Source organism: Cydia splendana, chromosome 6 (genome assembly GCF_910591565.1).
Source record: "Cydia splendana chromosome 6, ilCydSple1.2, whole genome shotgun sequence".
NCBI classification, from domain to species: Eukaryota; Metazoa; Arthropoda; class Insecta; order Lepidoptera; family Tortricidae; genus Cydia; species Cydia splendana.
The window spans coordinates 12,455,929-12,478,209 of record NC_085965.1 but is presented as its reverse complement, the minus strand read 5'-3'; the positions used below and the strand labels follow the sequence as shown (position 1 = coordinate 12,478,209).

At 40.7% G+C, this 22,281-nt stretch overlaps 1 protein-coding gene and 1 long non-coding RNA gene across 3 annotated transcripts in view; both read left to right on the top strand.

The window, feature by feature from the left end:
* LOC134791803 (uncharacterized) overlaps positions 1 to 22,281 on the top strand; it is a 96,277-nt gene that overhangs the window by 21,157 nt on the left and 52,839 nt on the right. The gene's annotated exons all lie outside the window — the stretch shown is intronic.
* Positions 161 to 22,281, top strand: part of LOC134791456 (RAD50-interacting protein 1) — a 31,691-nt gene continuing 9,570 nt past the window's right edge. The window contains exons 1-13 of one of the 2 annotated variants that reach the window (XM_063762482.1): positions 161 to 370; positions 762 to 1,003; positions 5,797 to 5,952; positions 6,353 to 6,525; positions 7,109 to 7,323; positions 7,871 to 8,117; positions 8,563 to 8,740; positions 9,228 to 9,420; positions 14,176 to 14,320; positions 14,406 to 14,515; positions 14,778 to 14,959; positions 15,362 to 15,536; positions 16,670 to 16,797. In XM_063762482.1, coding sequence (XP_063618552.1) covers positions 239 to 370; positions 762 to 1,003; positions 5,797 to 5,952; positions 6,353 to 6,525; positions 7,109 to 7,323; positions 7,871 to 8,117; positions 8,563 to 8,740; positions 9,228 to 9,420; positions 14,176 to 14,320; positions 14,406 to 14,515; positions 14,778 to 14,959; positions 15,362 to 15,536; positions 16,670 to 16,797 — 2,276 coding nt within the window. In that variant the 5' untranslated portion in view covers positions 161 to 238. The remainder of the gene's footprint in view (positions 371 to 761; positions 1,004 to 5,796; positions 5,953 to 6,352; positions 6,526 to 7,108; positions 7,324 to 7,870; positions 8,118 to 8,562; positions 8,741 to 9,227; positions 9,421 to 14,175; positions 14,321 to 14,405; positions 14,516 to 14,777; positions 14,960 to 15,361; positions 15,537 to 16,669; positions 16,798 to 22,281) is intronic. The other variant, XM_063762483.1, reaches the window with a different exon arrangement.

The following is a 22,281-nucleotide window of genomic DNA, read 5'->3' as shown; positions in this document are numbered from 1 at the left end:
AGCTACCTCAAAAATCGCGGATGAGAATTCCATACATATTATATTATTGACAGTGACACCGTAGTGACACTAACATTGACATTTTATATTTTATTGGAACGTCATTTTTGTGTTGCTGGAGTGGAGTTTCAAAGTGTATTGATTTTTCATTTCCCAATCCCTATTTAAAATTTAACCTAAGTAACAATACAATGCAATTTATGTTTCAAGAACGAATGAATTTAAATAATACTCAATTATGAACGAAGAAGACAAACAGGCGCTTATCCAAAGATTTAATATTAAGATTGGAGATGATATTAATAACTTGGCTAACGCATATGAATTAGAAAATGAATATGTAGAAAAGCGCGACAAATTACAAAACTCTGTAAGTACTTATTTTCATTATAAATGTAAGATTTGTGTTCCATAAAAAAATGCATCATTTAACATAAGTAGAAGCGTGTTTCTAGCAGATTTTGGTCAACTGACCAAAAAACTTTACTAGTTTCTAGGGTTGGCTCATAACATTGGAGTAGTAAATTACTTAGAAGATTGTTATTGTTACCATGGTTACCAGTACAATTTGACACTGGGTTAATGGTTTAACCAGTTAACCCTGGGTTATTGGGATGGTGCAATTGGCACTAAGAGTTCAAAACTCGAATTTAATTTATACTTTTACAAGTATGACGGTACTTATGAGGTTAATAAATTAACATATAGTTTGATAGATTTACAATAAGAATAAAAATTATAATCCATTCATGTCTTTTCAGCTTCAGGCAAAGAACACTGAAGTCCCTACAAAAGTAAAATCATCAATAGATAAAGCAAAGAAAAAGCCTGCTCAAATAGCAGAGCTCAAAGAGAAAAATGAAAAGTTGCAGAACAAACTAGACCAGTTTCTGGTCAAATCTGAGCCCCTGCGTGCAGAATTAAACCAAAGGTTTGCAGCTATCAATAAACTAGTGAAGGTCCAGTCATATTTGAAGACTTATATAGAAGTAGAAGATCTGTGGTAAGTACAATATATTAATTAATTAGAAAGTTTAGTTTATAATTATAGTAAACTTTAATTTACATGTTATTAAGCTAACTTTAAGTTAAATCCGATTACTTGTGTGTCTGGTGTCGGATGATGGTCTCTTTTTTTTTTTTTTTTTTAATCCTTTTTTTTTTAAGGGGTTTTGTCACGCAGTGACAATGTCACCCCCGTAATGAGATCTAATAGTAATAATGATGTAGTAGTGAAGTATTACCTACACCACTACATCACATATAAGTATAGTTTGCACATCAACCTGGCCTCGTCTGATAGTGGCGATGCCAGGACGATGTTGCAACTACCTATGTTGGTAGATTTAATAAATGTCATGTCATTCCTCAGCGCCTCATTACGGACACATTCCATCAACACATGGTGAACATCTTCTATTTTATCGCACTCTTGGCAATTTGGTGAAGCCGCTAGTTTCATCAGGTGCTTGAATTTGTTTGACGGAATGTGCCCGGAACGAAGTCTGAGGAGTGATACTACCTGTTTCCTGCTAAGCTTTTTGTCAAACCAGGGGACCTGAGGGGGCTGACATTGAACTGTTCGGTACCAGATTCCTTTAGTGAGAGACCGCTTATCAAAGTATTCCCTCCACATCTGCCTGCAACTAATCCTAACTTTACCTAGTACTTCGCTGTGTACTGGTATACAACGGTATGGAATACCGTCGGTTATTGCAAGTTTTGCTGCTCGGTCAGCCTCCTCGTTACCCATGATGCCAACATGAGAAGGTATCCACTGTACAATCACTTCCCTATTTAGTGTACGAAGTTTGTTGATGGATTCAAGGATGGTGTAGGCTATCGGATGCCCTCGACTGCTCGAGGGTAACCGAGCCAAATGTGAAAGGGCACTCCTTGCGTCTGACAAAATTACACATTTGTTATGGTCTATAGACTCTACATATGACAACGCTTCGGCTATGGCAATAAGTTCACAGTGCATAATAGATATATCAGCTTGTATGTTAAACTTTCCCCGGAAATCCACCTGAGGGTCAAAAAAAGCCGCCCCACATCCTTGTTTCTCCTTGGACCCATCAGTAAACAGCTTATAAAATGTGCTATACTTACTTTCTAAGAGATCATTACATAACCTATATAAATCTATTTGGTTCACATGTTTTTTGGCAGTCTCTAAACCCTCTATAAAAACATATATATTATTTGATAAATCGTAGCTACTTATCCAACTATTCATTGAGTACATAGGTAATTGCTCATGTGATTGTACTGGGAGGTTACAGAATTGGTTATAAGTTTCAATGAGTAGCGGCTTTTTCTTTGTTCTCCAATACCTATTTTCACATGCCCTATTTAGTTCTTTTAACACATGTATTGTAGCATTATGTTCCAAGCATTTGCCTCTTAAATAAAACTTAGCCGCCAGGTATTTCCTCCTTACAAAGAGGGGCTGTATGCACAGCTCACTTTCCATGACATGTATTGGGGTACTTCTTATAAATCCGCCAATAACCCGCATAGCTTGGTTTTGCACTCTGTCCAGTTTGCATAAATGGTTTTTAACACTAATATCGTACAAAAAACAACCATAATCCAGTCTACTACGTAGGATAGAGATATATAGGCGCCTAAGATGGGTTGGATGGACACCCCACTTTGCTCCAGCTAGAACCTTAAATACATTTAGAAATTTCAATGTTTTCTCACGGGTTTCATTTATGTGTCTTCCCCATTTTAGGCTTCTATCTAACCACATACCTAGATATTTCACACAATCAACCTGTTGCACCTTATTGCTGCCTATCTGTAAATTTACTCTATATTTGTTTACATTCCTAGGATGACCTCTAACAAATACACAGACTTTAGTTTTTTTATGTGATACATTAAGACCCATTCCTTCTACTGTGCTATTAAGAATATTTAAGGAATCCTGTACTGCATTAACTGCATCCGAGAGGTGTTTGCGGCTGGCATAAAGTACAAAATCATCTGCATATTGTGATACAAATATATCTCCCAGCTGTTTACAAATATCTAGAGTCGCTATGTTAAATAGTAAAGGAGATAAGGGGTCCCCCTGTGCTAAACCCATTCCCGTAACTCGAACTAAGGATTCATGACCCGACAAGTCTATAGCCAGTTGTCGTGAATGTAAAAACTGCCAAAGATATTTACAGATAACATTGTCCACACCAAGGTGGTCTAGTGTTTTCAGGAGACAAGTTAAACTAACATTATTGTAAGCACTGTCTATATCAACGAAACAGCCCACCGTGGCAAGCCCGTTGGTATACCCAGTCTGGATTCGTGAAACTAGCCTAGTTAAATTGTCCATGCAAGATCTGAATCTCCTGAAACCTATAGTCTCATCTGAAAAATGGTTTCCCTTTTCGATATACCATTCTAGTCTACGTGTAAGAATTGTGTGAAATATCTTGCATGGACAGGACAGCAGAGAAATTGGTCTAAAGGTCACATCTTGCCTTGTGTCTGCACCGAGTTTCGGTATAGGAACTATTTGAACGCTGCGCCACTGTATCGGGACAAAGCTGCTAAATAAAAATATATTAAATATATTTACCAGTACATGTTTGGCTACATCTGGAAGATGCCTAATCATAGAAAAGGATATATCATCCATGCCCGGTGCTGTATCAGATTGTTTGATAGCGTTCTTTAATTCATGTACCGAAATCGGCGACGACAAACATATGCTATTGCTAGCAAAGGTAGGGGCTGCGGGTGTTACATAATCTGGTGCTAAACTGCCTAACAGATGCTCAGCCTTCTCGCGGCTTATTGTTGTTCTAGGTGCTTTGTAGCCCTTCAGCCATTTCATTTTGTTCCACATTTCACTAGAGGATGTAGCACTATCAACACTATCACAAAACTTTTGCCAAGCCTTAGCGCTTCCTTGTCGAATCAGCCGCTGAGCAACACTAACTTTATTTTGTAAAACAGATAAATTATCCGGTGTAGGGTTCCGTCTGAAGATTGCCAACGCTCGACGTCTCTCTGCAACGGCCTTAGATATATCTTGATTCCAGTAGGGTCTTGGAGTAAATTTTTGCTGACGAAGAGGATTCTCACATATTTTAATTATAGGAATTGAGGCATTCGCAGCTCTGTCCATAGCATCAATGAACTTGTCATATGCCGTTTGTGGGTTCTCTGGCAGGATCAAGTCCGTGAATTCTTCTTGTGCAGTGGCTCTATACTTTGCCCAGTCGGCTTTTCTAAAGTTACGTCTGTTTTTATGTCTATCAGACTTATTAATATCGGTATTTAATTTAATCATTAAGTGATCGCTGCCAAGATTTTCGTTAAGTACTGACCAATTGAACTTTAAAGCTATATCTGCAGAAGCCAGAGTAACGTCAGGGGAAGATTTCTGTACTGCGCCGTTCACCAATTTCATTCTCGTGTGAGTACCATTGTTCAGGGTAACAAGACCCTTTTCAACACTAGAATCATGAATCTGTTCCCCTCTCACATCCATTTTTATTGACCAATTAGTGTGGTGGCCATTTAAATCCCCTGCTACAAGGCATTTCCCGTCAGCTAGTGTAAATATCTGGTCCCAGTCCCTCTGTGTAGTATAAGCCGTCGGTGGACAATATATTGATATTACATTTTCTAAGAAACTACAGTTTAGTATCTTCATATGGATCAATTCAATATGTGTGTTGGTTAGTTGAGAATTACATTGTTGTGCTTTAACTGATTTGTGGGCTAACACTGCCACACCCCCATATCCATCGCCACGATCAGATCTGAATATGTTGTAACCACTTATCTTGAATTGGCTAGCCGGGTCAAGCCATGTCTCACTTATTAAAGCAAGGTGTATCTTTTCTTGATGTAATAGCGATTCAAATTCTAGTCGTTTAGGGCGAATGCTTTGGGCATTCCATTGTATTACATTTAGGGTGATGTGTGAGTTGTTACGGTCCATAATTCTTTTATAAAGCTTAAGCCTGGCAGATCCTTCATATACTGTAAAACTATTGATATTGTCCCCTCTAAAAAGGTACTCACACAACTTTTGATCTTATCTCTCCATGCAACACCTTCCTCTTCAAACAGTTTCCTCTTAAGTTTAGCCAACAACAGCTGCCAGGTAATTTTTTCTTTGTGCTCCGATCGTTCTTCTTGGCTCTTGGGACCACCTTCACTGACACTCTTAACCGACATGTTGTCATCAAATAAAATCTCCGCTTGATCTTTCCTATTTTTCACACTTTTCTTCTTGTTTGCATTCACTATCCTATTAGAGTTGACTTTAGTTGAGTTTGTTTTAACCGAATCCGATTACTTGTGTGTCTGGTGTCGGATGATGGTCTCTATGACAGTTCATTTTAATTCCGTACATGGCGGGGAGAAGTTGATAACTCGAGATTATTCTACCGAAGAAATTTGAACTTAAAATAAAACTACATAAGGTTCAAATTTCTTCAATTTTTTTCCGCCAGATATCAACTTCTTCCCGCCATGTACGGTTATATGAAGTTGCTATCACTGAAAATGTTTGTACCTAAACTTTTTTTAGAAGTTTTGCACATTCAATTTAGACATGTCACTATAAAAATATGGTATAAACATATCTCTTCAATTATTTTTTAAAAGAGACTCCCCACTCAAAAGAGACTAAGGAACTGTCAAAAGTCAAAAGGATAATTCAATGCAAGGGGTATAGATAACTACAGAATATGACAGGTCTTTTACATGTTATAAATTAGGGAAACAAATGATCAATTCTGATTGAAAAATTAATGTATGATTTTGTTTTAGCCGTCAATTGTCCAACTGTAACGAAGATGAGCAGAGTGTGCTGCTGTTTGGAGCACTTAAAGAGCTGTGCTTACAATATCACGATGGCCACAGAGGCACTTATTTCAAGGAATACACACACTACTGGCATAATATACTCAAGGATAAATTAACTAAGTATGATCTATAATTATTTATTGGTGGCATACAATTATATGTGGTCAGCAATAGCTTCTATATAGTTGTAACTTAAATAAAATTAACATTTTGTACAGTCAGCAGCAATACTTGCTAAGCGGGCGAGGTGTTCAAAATGATCTTGACGCGACTATTGTTAAGAGAATAAGAGTGCGTCAAGGTAATTTTGAACAACTCGCGCGCTTAACAACTTCTGCTGCTGACTGTATCATGCAATATACAACATCAGTAAATGAAAAGGAATCTCTATAACAAGAAGATTTGGTATTTTGATTGTCACTGCTTATGTGCTTTGGCAAGGCAGGCAAGGTCAGCTAAGCTAAGAGCTGTCACGGCCAACCAAATCAGCTAAGATTAAAATTTACCTTTTTGTTTGCAGACAATATGAAGATGTATTAAAGTTGCTGAAATGGCCAGTGGTCATGCGCCCCGACATGTCCCCTTTGCCTAAAGATGTGATGGTCAAGTTCCATAATCTGACCAAGTTTTTATTCCTTATTGAAGAACCAGACGATGAACAAGCCAGAATACAGTCAGGAGATTTCAGTTTAGGTAACATGAATTTGTTTAAAAAAAAAAAAGATTGCATTATCATAGAAAATGCAAGTTATAGGTAATATAATTTACTTAAGCAGGCCACTGACGAGCCTTCCAAATGGATGCCGTTACAATGGATTCATCCAAATGGACGGCATCCTAATATTAAACATTGTACGTTTTTGACATTCACGGACCGATTTTGGATTGCAGCCACGCTATTTGGACTGTTGGAAGGTTCGTCAGTGGCCACCTGAGTAGTCGCGTCTTTCCGTGAAACGGGAGTGCTCGCGTGGGGAGCATATTGCTGCCCATACTAAACGTGATTTTTTGTTTAAAATAAAGGATAAATCAGTTGCAACCATTTATATGGGATAAAGTAAATCATAAACTATTAGAAAAAGTAAAATTTATTATAGTTTACAGATTTACACTTAGCAGTACAGAAAACATGACCTTGACAAACTTACCGTGTTCAAGTAAGGAGTTTTTTCGCCACGGGCGGCAAAATACTCATAGAGCGCGCGCTGTAGGATTAAATTAATTAATCTACACTAAAAATATATATAAGCCAGCTACAATATTTGCTTTCTTCCAGCAGAAAATCCCTGTTTACCTGTAAAAGTCCTGCTACGGCCGCTGAAAAAAAGGTTTACATTCCACTTCACTGGGTCTCGGCAGACCGCGCGCATTGACCGCCCTGAATGGTTCCTTACTCAGACACTCACTTGGATCAAGGATCACCAGGGCTTCGTGAGGACACATGTACAGCCAGTTGCTGACAAACTGCAATTGAGACATGTTCGGACAGTTGTAAGTGTTACTGTATTTTATGTATACATATATATATATAATAAAGATAAGCGCGGATGGATCAGGCCTAAACGGAGAATTTGGGATGACTTTGACACATTCCTCAGCATTTGGCCGGAAAAAGCACAACAACGGTAGTCAGATCAAGGGGCGAGGCTTTTGCCCAGCAATGGGACACTATAATAAGCTACAAGGAAATAAGGATCATGATGGCTTTAAGTTTGGATCATGTGGTCAAGTAACTTTATTTTGTAATTTAAAACCGGTAAGGTCTTCCGCACCATACTACATAATGTAAAGTGGATGATACAATTTTATCGTCCCTTCCTCATTGAGCTGATCTGATGACAGATCCCGAAGGTGATCCCATAATAGTAATTAAGTATTAAACCAATACAACTCCATTATCAGTCGACAACGACGAGCGGGCGGACCAGCTCAGTTCCCGCTCCTAGGTATAATATAATGCAGTCGCTGTGGCCGAAATCGGAGAGCCTACGTGAGAGCTTGTCTCAAACATTTTTTTACATAAATTTATAATTTTCAGGACGAATTCAACGCTGGCCTTATCTCTTTTGCCGCGGAAAGACTCCACACCGTCCTCGGCATGTATAACGCACACGGGGTCAAGGAAAAACGCGCGGACATGGACGCGGCCTTCGCGCACGCTGTGGATGAGGCTTTAGGGTTCCATCGTGAACTGGTACTCATAACGGGGCATGAGGTTAACAGCGTGCTATCTGTGCTGACGAAAGCGGAGATCTTTGTCAGATGGCTTTCGGTTGAAAAGAAATGTGAGTGCGTGATTTGTTTACTTCATCGAATATTAAATATTTATTTTCCACTTGTTCAATAGTGAGAATAAGATTGGGTTGTCCCTTTTGGTGCCGAACGACCATACTGATAAGAGATTACCATATAGTTTATTACCGCTCTCTGCTTCAGAGGTATCATGGTTTAGCGTACATTTTTTTACACACCCCATCCCCACACGGTAGTCTCTTGAGAAAACCTCGGCAAAGGATTCAAAAACGTATAGTTTTTGGATGGAAATTCCTCTGAACTCCATTTAGGTTCCAGGGTGTTTTCCCCGTAGGTAAAGGAACCCCCTTTAGTGTTTCCCTCTCGCATGTGAAGTGAAATGTAGTGTTCATTGAAATGTAGCGTTGTACCGCCCAAATCGACCTGATCTTACTGGCTGTTTATTTATTGTGTAACTAGCCTAAAATTTAATTGCAGATGCCTTATCAAAAATGGACGAGACGATAGACACCGAGTCTTGGATCGAGCCCGTGGCCGGCGGCATGGGTTCCGCCGTAGGGTCTGTGCTATGGGTTCCGCGGGGCGCTGATTGGTTCATGTCGCTGTTGAAAACCATTGAGGACCGGTATGCTGTGTTGCCGCAGCCTGGACATCGGTGAGTCATTTAGCAACAGATTATTATTTAGTTAGTGGGTTGAGCTATTCAAAGGTGTCAGATGTGGATTGCTGACTCTTTAGAAAATTTTATTGTTTTGATGAACCTGATACGCAGTTCTTCGAGAAAACCTCGGCAGGTAGTTTTATTTTACAGCTAGAGCGTTCGTATGAGGTAATTCTATAGAAAGTGATTTAGCCGTCGACGAGCGTTGCGATGGTAGAAAGCAGCTATGCTCATCATGTCAAACAATTCTTTTAACAACCAATTATACAAACGATTTAACACATTCAAGGCTCAATATCGTTTGTGAATCAGGATCGTCGACGATTCACAGTGCCTCTAGACCTAGTCAAAGAGTTACGCTGGTATTCAGGTGCTCCTTCCCAAAGAGCAGTATTCCGTATGGGGTCATAGTGTCTGAAGTATCAGAATGAACAAGTAGCAATTAAACTTTAATACCTACATACCATATATTTGTTGACAGGCTTCAGTTTCTCGAACTCCAACTCGAGCTGGTCGAGGAGTGGCGCGTGCGGCTGACGCAGCTGCTGAGCGCGGCGCTGGGCGTGCTGCCGCCGGCCGCGTTCCTGGCCGGCGCCGGCCCGGACCCCGTCACGGCCGTCGTCAACGCGGCCCACCACGCTCGCACCGGCCTGCTGCAGTGGGCGCACTGTCTGGTACTTTATGACTTTGTCCCCGGTACTTCGGTTGATACCGTAGATAGCGTCTAGCGTCACGTTCTATGCGTTCCTGGACCCCGTCACGGCCGTGGTCAACGCGGCCCACCACGCTCGCACCGGCCTGCTGCAGTGGGAGCACTGTCTGGTACTTTATGACTTTGTCCCCGGTTCTTCGGTTGATACCGTAGATAGCGTCTAGCGTCACGTTTTATGCGTTCCTGGCCGGTGCCGGCCCGGACCCCGTCACGGCCGTCGTCACCGCGGCCCACCACGCTCGGACCGGCCTGCTGCAGTGGGCGCACTGTCTGATACTTTATATCCCCGATACCTCGGTTGATACCGTAGCTAGCGTCAAGCACCACGTTCTATGCGTTCCTGGCCGGCGTCGGCCCGGACCCCGTCACGGCCGTCGTCAACGCGGCCCACCACGCTCGCATCGGCCTGCTGCAGTGGGCGCACTGTCTGGTACTTTATGTCTTTGCCCCCGATACTTCGGTTGATACCGTAGCTAGCGTCAAGCATCACGTTCTAAGCGTTCCTGGCCGGCGCCGGCCCGGACCCTGTCACGGCCGTCGTCAACGCGGCGCACCACGCTCGCATCGGCCTGCTGCAGTGGGCGCACTGTCTGGTACTTTATGACTTTGTCCCCGGTACTTCGGTTGATACCGTAGATAGCGTCTAGCGTCACGTTCTATGCGTTCCTGGCCGGCGCCGGCCCGGACCCCGTCACGGCCGTCGTCACCGCGGCCCACCACGCTCGGACCGGCCTGCTGCAGTGGGCGCACTGTCTGATACTTTATATCCCCGATACCTCGGTTGATACCGTAGCTAGCGTCAAGCACCACGTTCTATGCGTTCCTGGCCGGCGTCGGCCCGGACCCCGTCACGGCCGTCGTCAACGCGGCCCACCACGCTCGCATCGGCCTGCTGCAGTGGGCGCACTGTCTGGTACTTTATGTCTTTGCCCCCGATACTTCGGTTGATACCGTAGCTAGCGTCAAGCATCACGTTCTAAGCGTTCCTGGCCGGCGCCGGCCCGGACCCTGTCACGGCCGTCGTCAACGCGGCCCACCACGCTCGCATCGGCCTGCTGCAGTGGGCGCACTGTCTGGTACTTTATGACTTTGTCCCCGGTACTTCGGTTGATACCGTAGATAGCGTCTAGCGTCACGTTCTATGCGTTCCTGGCCGGCGCCGGCCCGGACCCCGTCACGGCCGTCGTCAACGCGGCCCACCACGCTCGCACCGGCCTGCTGCAGTGGGCGCACTGTCTGGTACTTTATGACTTTGTCCCCGGTACTTCGGTTGATACCGTAGATAGCGTCTAGCGTCACGTTCTATGCGTTCCTGGCCGGCGCCGGCCCGGACCCCGTCACGGCCGTCGTCAACGCGGCCCACCACGCTCGGACCGGCCTGCTGCAGTGGGCGCACTGTCTGGTACTTTATGACTTTGTCCCCGGTACTTCGGTTGATACCGTAGATAGCGTCTAGCGTCACGTTCTATGCGTTCCTGGCCGGCGCCGGCCCGGACCCCGTCACGGCCGTCGTCACCGCGGCCCACCACGCTCGGACCGGCCTGCTGCAGTGGGCGCACTGTCTGGTACTTTATGTCTTATTGTTTATTTCACGCTGCTCTATCTTTGAATTGTCAGTAGCAGAAAGTTACTTACAAGGAAGGGTACCCAACTATCCGACTCCGATTTCATTTATTTTGATATATGTTATAGAGTAGTCTAAAATAACGGACACGTATTTTTTTTTAGCTGCCCAAACTCAATCTGTTAGGAGAAAATGGCCTTCAAAGTACTGAAAATTGACCAAACCTTCTAATTTCATAGAAAACTTTTTTCAAAAAGATTGATAATTTTGGAGGCCATTTTCTTCTAACAGGTTGAGTTTAGAGTGTATACTGTATGTTCCGAAAATCGTTATTTCCTAATTGCAGTTAACACCATTCGCATTATTTCTCACTTTATATTTTTCTCGTAATCTTCCTTTCCCTATAGCAACTTTAGTCATTCGCATATTTTTCCATTCTATTTTTTTTTGAAAAACTTATTTTCCCGGTATGTTTTGTAACCATTCGCATTATTTTCCATACAATTTTTTTATGAATAGCTTAATATCCCTATGTGTTTTATGACCAGCCGCATAATTAAATAAATAAATAATAAATATTCAAATATTTTTGTTAGCAAAGAAGTAATAGTAGTCGGTTCGTAAATTGATGATTAGTAAATACTCTAAGGTTGAAAACTAGTTGATTAGGCATAAACGTTTAAATAATCATAGACACTAGATAATAATCAATATGCATACACTTCAACATACGTATCTATCATTGTCATATGTGACATAACATAATTTAGTCGTTGTGAGAATATAATTCTTATCTTCTCAAAAAAGTAATTTGTCAGGACTTTCAATGGCTTCAAGCAATTTGGAAGATAGTGTTGCAACTTTTAGCTTCATTGAAAGCAACCGCAGAGGTAAAATTTTGATCAAGGGCGGTCGGAGGCATTACTTAAAACGCGAAAATCACAAATGCCGGACTTCTGTATGGACTTGCGACAAGGTTGGTCATTGCTATGGCTCAGTATTGCTCAACCCTGACAAAACTGAGATAATTCGAGAGCGCGAACATTGCTGTATACCAGACCACGAGAGCATTGACATAGAGCGCAGCATAATTAATTTAAAAAAGATGGTGACCACGTCATATAAACCAATCCCAACCTTGTTTAAGGAAGAAATGAGGCAGTTTATGACCGTTGAGTATATAGACAAACTGCCGATTCTACGCAACAAAAAAGATAGTTTATATAGAGCCCGCCGCGAGGAAGAATCTTTCGAATGCTGCGAAGACATCCTGTTACCAGAAAGCTTAGCCCAGGACTGGCTTTGTGTCAAAGAAGACGACTTTTTAATATTTGTTACTGAAAAATCCAAGGAATGGCTCGCAAATTGTAAGAAGTTTTTTGCAGACGGTACTTTTCGGATCGTTCCAGAACCGTTTGTGCAATTGTACACTTTTCATGCGGACATTGGGTCTACTGCTGACCACACAAGAGTACTGCCTTGCATTTATGTTCTATTGCCCAACAAGCAGCAGGAGACCTATGAAAAAATGTTTAAAAGTTTTCAACAAAACATTCCTGGGTTTCAACCTGATGAATTAAAAGTGGATTTTGAGAAAGCGGCAATCAACGCGTTCCGCAAACTGTACCCGTTAGCAAAAATCACCGGATGTTATTTTCATTTTTCGCAAGCACTGTACAACAATGCAGAAAAATTTAATATATTATCTAGACGCGAGGGTTGTACCTATGTAGCAAAATGTGCGGCCCTTGCCCATCTGCCGGCCCTAAAAATTCACGAAGGTTGGATCGAAATTTCGTCAGACATGCCACAAATGCCAGGCATCAAAAACTTTAATGAATACATGTCATCGCAATGGGTTCAAATAGAAATGATCCACATAGTATCGTGCTTTAAGCAGCGTCACCGAACGAACAACGTGACTGAGAGCTGGCACAAAAAGATTAATAATATAATTAGAAAAAATTCTAATATTTTATTAGTGCTCTCAGAACTGAAGGACGAGGCACAGGCAGTCGATTTCCAAGAGCTACAAAATGATGTTCGCCCTGATGTCTTTCGGAAAAGGGCTAAAAAATACATTGCAATGGACATGAAAATCGATAACATTGTTAATAATTTTCTGCTGGGAAAATATGACATTAAAAAAAACCATCTTACTTTTGGCCTGCTTGAAGTATTAATATGCTTGTCAGTTAAGTTAATGAATACTGATTTTAACTTTCACAGTTGTCAGTCATATTTATGAAACATAATTTTTAAGAATAAAAAAAAACATTCTTTAAGTTTCAATAAACGATATTAATTTATTCATATTTTTTTATTTATTTATTTATATGAGCCTTCAGTGTTCCACTACTGGGCAAAGGCCTCCCTCCTCTCCTTTCAACCATCCTAATCTTGACCCGTCTAGATACATAGAATGGGAATAATGCGAATGGTTAAAAAACATATCCAGAAAATAAGCTACTAATAAATGCACAGAATGGGAAATTATGAAAACGGTTCAAAAACATATCGAGAAAATAAGCTACTAATAAATACATAGAATGGGTAAATATGAAAACGGTTCAAAAACATATCGAGAAAATAAGCTACTAATAAATACATAGAATGGGTAAATATGAAAACGGTTCAAAAACATATCGAGAAAATAAGCTACTAATAAATACATAGAATGGGTAAATATGAGAATGATTATAATTGCTATTGATAAATGAAGCTTACGAGAAAAATAAAAAGTGGAAAAAAATGAGAATGGTATTAACTGCCATTTAGGAAACTACAGTATACACTCTGAGTTTAGGCAGCTAAAAAAAAATACGTGTCCGTTATTTTAGACTACTCTATAACATATATCAAAATAAATCAAATCGGAGTCGGACAGTTGGGTACCCTTCCTTGTTAGTGTTAGCTATCGCAGCTAAATCGAAAGTAGCTCCTATTACAATATTTAAACAAGGATAAATAAAAAATTATACATTATACTTAATGCAAAAAAAAAAATCAAAAAAATCTGCAAGTTGGCCTCAAGGGCTCTTTATGCCTCTCTCTCAAGCAAGGAAGTTTTATAAGTTATAGAGCAGTGAATAATATTAGCACGGACTCTGTTATAATTTGTTACACTGCTGTAATTTGGTTAATTCGTTGCAGCACTACCTCCAACTGCACTACTACCGTCGCCAGTTCCAACATTTCACCCAACAACAACACCATGACGAGTCCGAATCGGCGTCCAGCTCCAATGAAGAGTCTGACGAATCTGGCTCGGATGGTGATGACGAAAAAGAAAAAACAGGTATAACAAACGATACTGAACCTTACTGTATAGTGTTAAGGTGTAAATTTGCTTGTAAACTTAAAGTTTTATACACTCTTCACAGATGATGACGCCTTGTCGTTGAAAGATGTGGAGCAGAAGGCGAAAAACCAAGCTATTGATGAAGTTATGCGACGCAATTCAGTGTTGCCTGAATTGAGCCAGTTTGATATCGTAAGTTCCTCAAGTTTCGAGTTTGATAGTGCAATTATTTTTTTAGGTATGTACTTACTACATCGGAAAAACTTCCGTTTTTCCCAGTTAGCGAACGAATTCTAAAGGGTCCAAGAGATCTCCGAACTCCGAACAAAAATTTTATAATAACTAGATTTGATTTTTAATTGTTTCTTGTTCTAATATGTTGAAAATTTAAATCGAATACGAGGACAAATTTCTTGTAGGTAGTTTTAATAACTTTGTAATTTTTTCATCGCAGACATCGCCAATAGCAAACTTGACCGTAACGGAGCCGCTATCAAACGACGATTCTGAAGAGGCGGGCGTGTTTGCCGAGGCGCCGGCATTACTAGCGCGTTTGCGTGACGCCGGACTTACTGCTCTCGCCGACCATGCTCTGCTCGAGTTCCGCGCCGCCATGCGAGACTACAGGCGGCAAAAGTGAGTTCGTACAGCTACACTATTTACTTTATGGCGATAACGAGATGCTTCACACACATCGCCAATAGCTGCCGCTGTGACGGAATCCCACGACAATTCTGAAGAGGATGGCGTATTTGCCGAGGCGCCAGCGCCGTTGAAAAACAGCCTAGAGGCAAAATTCAAAATACAAAAGAGGCAATAAAACATATTTGTGCTAAAAATAATATACAGCTGATGTAGTGCATAATTGTTTTCTTTCGTATTTTCTCGGAAACGTTCGTATTTGTCATGCTACTTCAATCAACCTAAGTACTTTTGTACCGTACCGAGACTGGCTGAAATAGCAATACACGTTCGTAAGTTTCCGTGAAATAATTATGCACTATATCTGTAATATACTAAGTCACTCGTTCATTCCAGATGGCACGCAATGTTGGTAGTAGAAGAGATAGCGCTCTGCGTATCCACGCCTCTGTGCGCGCCACTGTCCGCGCTCTGCACGCGCATGAACAACGCCACGGCCAAACTGGCCCCAGTCCTGGCTGTGAGGTTCAGGAGCTTCCTGGCTGAGAGCGTCGACCAGTACATCTTCGAGGTAAAGTTACACATAGACAGCAAGGTGTTGTTCTTTCCAAGTAGAATATATTATTAAACTTTACTTACTGATACTTATACCAGTCAGTCGCGTGCAGCCAAACCTTTAATCACCGTTATTCACCATAATACTTATCTCCTCATTAACCTTACGAGTTAACCCATAGACTTATAGCATGTATGCGTGGAATTCGTAGATGCGCTTTTGTTATTGATAGTGTTTTTTTTAAAGCAACAACAAGTTTATTTAAACTGAAACAAGGAACAAAAAATACATATATGAAGGCTGCCCCGTCGTCAAAGCCTAGGAATTTTTTTGTGGATTTAAATCTGTGCCGTTTGCCGCGGATGCACATGCTTGTGGCTCTGATTATTGAAATTGTGATTTTTGATCTAAGCCAGCCCATTACGACACTTAGGGATCTGTTCCAGCGGTCAGCAATAGCTTCACCGAGGCGTTTAGTGAAGGCGGACATTTGAGGAGCGAAGACTCCGTCGACGGATGTGACGAGAGGGGTGAATGTTGCGTGACGTTTCTCACAGGCGCTGCTATATGTTCGTTTTTTTTTTGATAGTGTTAAGCAGTGCGGCTGCAACCGCATGAAAATTAGTCGAAAATGTGTATCTACGCGAGACTCGTTTTTCCTTTCCTTGCCCCGCCCCGGCCGACTATCAGTTATTATACCGTCAGGTGACAAGCAACTCACTAATTACTAAAAAAATGTAAACAAAAATCGACCTTCTTTTAGTACTAATATGGTTCACTGTGGCTATGAACTTGTGGTGGTAATTAGTGAGTTTTGCTTGTCACCTGACGATACAGTGTCTAAGCAGGTCCTTGCAAGACGAGGGTATAGCTTTGGGCGCACTTGAGCTTTTGTTTTTTATGAGATCGCTAAATCACACCCGGTATTTTGTTGATCGAAAAGTTACATCCCCTAGAAATGTTACAATTTTTGCATCTGAATACGGTTCCTCATTTCACTTGACTAAGGGTGGTATTCCACCTGTCCAATTTCTTTGTCCAATGTGTATTTTGTCTCACATTTTGCTTAATGAGAGAGTGAGACGCAATGCACATTGGACCAAAATATTGGACAGATGAAATACCACCCTAATAAATGATGGTTTTAGGAGGTGGTGCTGGAAAGCTGGTTTAACACGGGCGGCACGATCCAGTTCACGCACGACGTGAAGCGTAACCTCGTGCCTGCCTTCGCTCCGCCTAATAAGAGCGCGTCGCAGACCAACCTACTACCTAAGTGAGTAATCGATATTCATTTATTGTCAGCATGACTTTATAGCATGTGTTCTGTTTTGCACGTAGATACAGTCGACGTCAAAGATATGTTTACACTTTTCGCCTTATTACAAAGGTGCAAAAGTGTAAACATATATTTGACGTCGACTGGACATGTGTGTCAACTGTCATATGTATTTTGTGATGGATAACGGGTTTCAATTTTTTTACTCTATATGAGGCCAACCTTGAAGACGCAAAAAACACAGCTGTCAAATCAAATCAGCATTTCGGCAAATCTATGTGAAGGTTTTCTATGGAACAGCAGATTTCTTTTTTCGTAATTTTGGGGCTGTATCTATAGTAAAAGTAGGTCAGTACATATTCACCCCTCAGAGTATTGGGCATTGGTCAGACATAGAAAAATGACCTGTATACTACTATTAGGCTAGACTATTGTTAGGCTGTAATATTGTTTTTATGATTATTAACACATTCGACACCGCGTACCCGACTCTCGGGCACTCGTAAACTTTACTCAGATGCCGGCATACCCGCTAGTCGGGCAAGAGCTATAAACCTACACGCGACGCCGAAGTGCCCGACAGGCGGGCAAGCATTGCATCTTCACTACCTCAGGGCTGCCACTGCCACTAACAGAAAAAATTGTAAGACTTCTGATTATTATGTGGTCGAAAAGTTGGTACAGTTGATTATTATATTTTATTACTTCACTTTGTATTTTTATTTATATACTTTACCTAATGCGATTACAAAATAAAAATTCTTATTAGTTGGTTACGTGAAATTGCATACACGGGTATGTATCAATAGGAGTTTTTCGTAAATCGTACAACCTAATTTGTGTTTACGAATATTTAGTAAGTATAGGTATACATCTATTTCATGAGTATTCATAGGATGATTTTTGTGAGACAAAATTCGGAGAAAAATAAACCTAGAAATTCAACTAAGTACCTAACAACATTCTAACTTCTAAGCGGCAGTTCTCAGAAAAAGACAATAGGTCAGTCATCATAAAACAGCACTGCACTGCAACTGCGTGGAAGCAAAACGTAACAAGTAGCTTTGAATAGTTACGATAATTAGTACGTTCGTACACTTATATACAATAAAGTCGCAACTTCTTTGACAAAAGAATCTAGTTACTGTGATCATACACTTAACCCTGGAGATGTTGTTTACCATCCCTTATCTATTTGAAGTTTGCGACCCGGGTTTTTTTTCAACCCGGTCTCGGTGTAAAATTGCAATCGGAGCCATTCCGTAATGGTTTGTGATGTGCTTCGGACGTTGTTGTGTTGTGTTAATTTTCATTTTCACAGCCCTGAGCGTCCGCCGCTTGCCCGACTAGCGGGTTCGCGGCGTGCGGCATTGAGTTGCACGTCGTTGCCCGACTAGCGAGTACTGTCGGTTTCTGGGGTATTGTTTGAAATTTTGCCTGGTTGCGAAAGTGTTAAAGGTAGAAAACCAAGTGTAGATATAAAAACATTATCAATCACAAACGAAAAATAAATTCAATGTATATTCCACTTTCTTCGCCAGTGTTTTTTTTTGACTAAACTGCTTTTTATGAAATCTCACACTACAATGATGTTTGTAAAGAAAATTAGCTCGACCAACACGCGTACACACACACGGAAACACGAGCGAACTAAATTAAATTAATAATTAATGCTTTTCATAGTCCTCATTTTGGACTGCCTTTAAGGTTCCTCATTTTAGTTTTAATTTTTCCGTTATTTTTGCGTTGAGTTGCGTTTCGTGATTTTTCTGGGATACTCTTATTTTATTTTAATAATTGGCAAGTACCCTATTTCTTTACCCTACTTATCTTCCTCGTTATTCAGCATGTTACGTAGATTTTATAAATTTTTAGGGTTCCGTACTCAAAGCGTAAAAACGGGACCCTATTACTAAGATTCCACTGTCCGTCTGTCTGTCATCATATCTCATAAACCGTGATAGCTAGTTGAAATTTTCACAGATGATGTATTTCTGTTGTCGCTATAACAAGAAATACTAATAAGTACGGAACCCTCGGTGGGCGTGTCCGACTCGCACATGTCCGTTTTTTTAGGTACCTACTCTAAATTCTTATCGAAGAATCAGAAAAAAAAATCTTTGGGTGAATCAACTTTTTCTTTTCGTTGCCTTGGGTGGGTTCTCCTTTAAGTCACTACACACTATTACTACATAAATTGTTCCGCATGTATTTACTTTCCAATATTGTTTTGCGCTAAATTAATAGAAAAACATTGTTTCATACAGAAATCATGCATAAATCATGGTTTTTCTTTTAATTTTACGTATGTGTGTGTCAAAAATGTCGTGTACAAATTAGGGATGTACCGACTAGTCGCCGACTAGTCGGGAAAGCCTACTATCCGGCCACATTTGTAGTCGGCGATTAGTCGGCGACTAGTCGGCAAAAATGGCCGATTAGTCGGCACTTTATTAGTGAAAGAAAAGCAGAAAAAAAAGAAATCAACAGTCAATATTTACCATATGTTTTATGTTTATTTTACTAAAATACCTATTCAGGGTGCATACGAAAACTTTTGTTCATATAGTTGGTGGGATCTTGTTTTTCTCTAAAGGGGCCCGATTTTTGAATTTTGACCGCTAGTTTTCGTGTATTTCGTTCAATAATATCTCCACTACTAGGCATTTGAATTCTACGAATAGAATTGAAAACGAGTGGTCAATACCACTCGATTCCATATTTCTATCGCTCGTATTTCAAAAATTAGCATTTCGCCGTTTTCCACCGATTTTCGAGTTACGAAGTCGAGCAATCGAAATTCAAAAATCGCTCTCCAGGTCGATCTCAACTGATTCTCGTGTAATATCATGTGCAAGTTCGATAGTTAATTTTTTTTATTATTATTCAGTTTTTGTTTTTTTTTTAATGGTCGAGCCATGAGGAAGTATTAATTACTAGATGAAAACCCGGCTTCGCTCGGGTAAAATAAATAATAGTAATAGGTAATACTCATTTTGAATTAAGTAATTATTTACTTTTACTTCATTAGGGCGAGCGAAGCGAGCCCTATCACTAATCGACGAACTATGCATTCTTGTGGTACACTTTACGGAAAAACTACTGCACTGTTAGGTTTGAAATTTAACATAGTAATTTAAATTCATGTCTAGATGTGTTATCAAACATAAAAATATCATTTTATAAACCTAAAAAAATAAAATAAAGTAATAACACTTTGTATTACTACTAGCGCCATCTGTTGGCAAAATGATGAATTAACATTCGTGCTAATGTTAATTATTTCTTTCTCTAACAGATGGCGTTAGTAATAAATAAATAAATAAATATTGCACATTCTTATACAAATTGACTAAGTAAGAAGGCTTGTGTTGTGGGTATTCAGACAATACGATACCTATGTGGTGTTTTCAAGTTCAATAATGTCGATGGCGCTTACGCCATTAACAACGATGAATACCAAAGTGGGTACAATTTTGGATTTAACCCACCTCGCTTCACTTGGTTTGATTCCCATTTTAGCAATTAAGTTTTTGTGAATACCTACTAGAACAATCAATCTTGCTGTATATTTACTGCGGAGGTCAATTTCCTCGTATGTTTTGTGACGCTGACGATGTGATGATCAGTCATGTTGTGTTAGCAAACTTAAATCGGGTATTTTCAGTTCGAGATACAGTTTTGGCGCCATTAATTTATTACGTAAGACGATTTTGGGGTGGAGGGGGGTCGAACATATCTTATTTTTTCTTACAAGGGGGTGGTAGGGGGTTTTCATAGTTCTTAAGCAAGATCACAAAGATGCGATTTTTTTTTAATTTCTATGAAATTATGACCTTTAAAATAATACTTCCACACTCTATGCTATCAAACACGGTGCAGAGTTAGCTTAAACGAGCTCAAGTACCTTTGTACAGGTACAAATAAACATTCATAAAAATATTTTTTTGAAAATAAATTATATTGGTGGGAGGGGGACGGGGTCAGCCTATTCTTATTATTTCTTACATAGGGGTGGGAGGGGGTCAAAAACTGGCAAAAATTGTCTTACGTAATTAATGAATGGCGCCTTTAGTGTTACTATTGCTTGGAACTGCTAAAATTATAAATAAAGATAAGCATAAGTAATTAATACAAACTTCAGTGACTTAGGGCCGATACAGACGGACTACAACCCGACTGCAACTTGTATGGGAACTGCACGCCAATCGAAACGTCGGCGTGCAGTTCAGCAAAATGACCCAGTACCCTGGCAGTACCTAGTAGAACTCAGGTTTGGTGTAACAAAGGCACATTATGGTTTGGTCATCCGACTCATCTTGATGAGCACTTATTAGGAGAGTAGTACCCAAGATAGAGCCGATGCCGAACCCTGGCAGTACCTAGTGGAGCTCGGGTTTGATGCAACATACATAGACACACGCTGTTTTGGATATCCGACTCGTCATGATGATCACTGGGTAGATCAGTACTTTCAGTACCCAAGATAGCTGATGCTGAACCCTGACAGTGCCTAATGGAGCTCGGGTTTTATACAACATAGGCACACGCTGTTTTGGTCATGCAACTCGTCTTGATGAGAACTTAGGAAAGTAGTACCCAAGATAGAGCTGATGCTGAACCCTGGCTGTACCTAGTGGAACTCGATCAGGTTTGATGCAACATAGACACACGCTATTTTGGACATCCGACTCGTCATGATGAGCACTTGGGAGAACAGTACCCAAGATAGAACTCATGCTGAACCCTGGCAGTACCTAGTGGAACTCAGGTTTGTTGCAACATAGGCACACGCTGTTTTGGCCATCCGACTCGTCTTGATGAGCACTTAGGAGATTAGTACCCAAGATAGAGCTTATGCTAAACCCTGGCTGTACCTAGTGGAACTCAGGTTTGGTGCAACATAGGCACACGCTGTTTTGGTCATCTGACACGTCTTAATGAGAACTTGGAAGAGCAGTACCCAAGATAGAGCTGATGCTGGACCCTGGCTGTACCTAGTGGAACTGTGTGTGTTAGTTTATGTGCGGAGCAGCGTGATTACCGCCAGTAGGTGTCCAGACGGGATAGTTTTTCGATCAATTGTGTGGAGTGGACGCAAAAATAAATTCAAGAACATTGGCTCGCTGACCCAACATTATGTAGGAAAGCCAGTTGGGTTCCTTACAAAAAGTACTGGGCGACCGTGTAGGATGTAATGCACTTATGAAATTGTATATTACGTGTGGATGATATTGGCAATTTGATTTTGTCGTCTGGATACGTTTTTAAAGGACAAAGTAAAAGCTGTAACAGACAAGCGTACCGGACAGCACCCGGTTCGGTACGTTAAGGTAGAAAACCTCCGCGAGCCCTTACAAAGCGCTGCTTTTTGCTAGTACTTTCATCAAGGCGGTTACAAACCTATCTCATCTCAGAAAACTTTAAATCCGTAACATACAATCATAACTCGAAAAATGTACTATTCCGATATATCTAAAA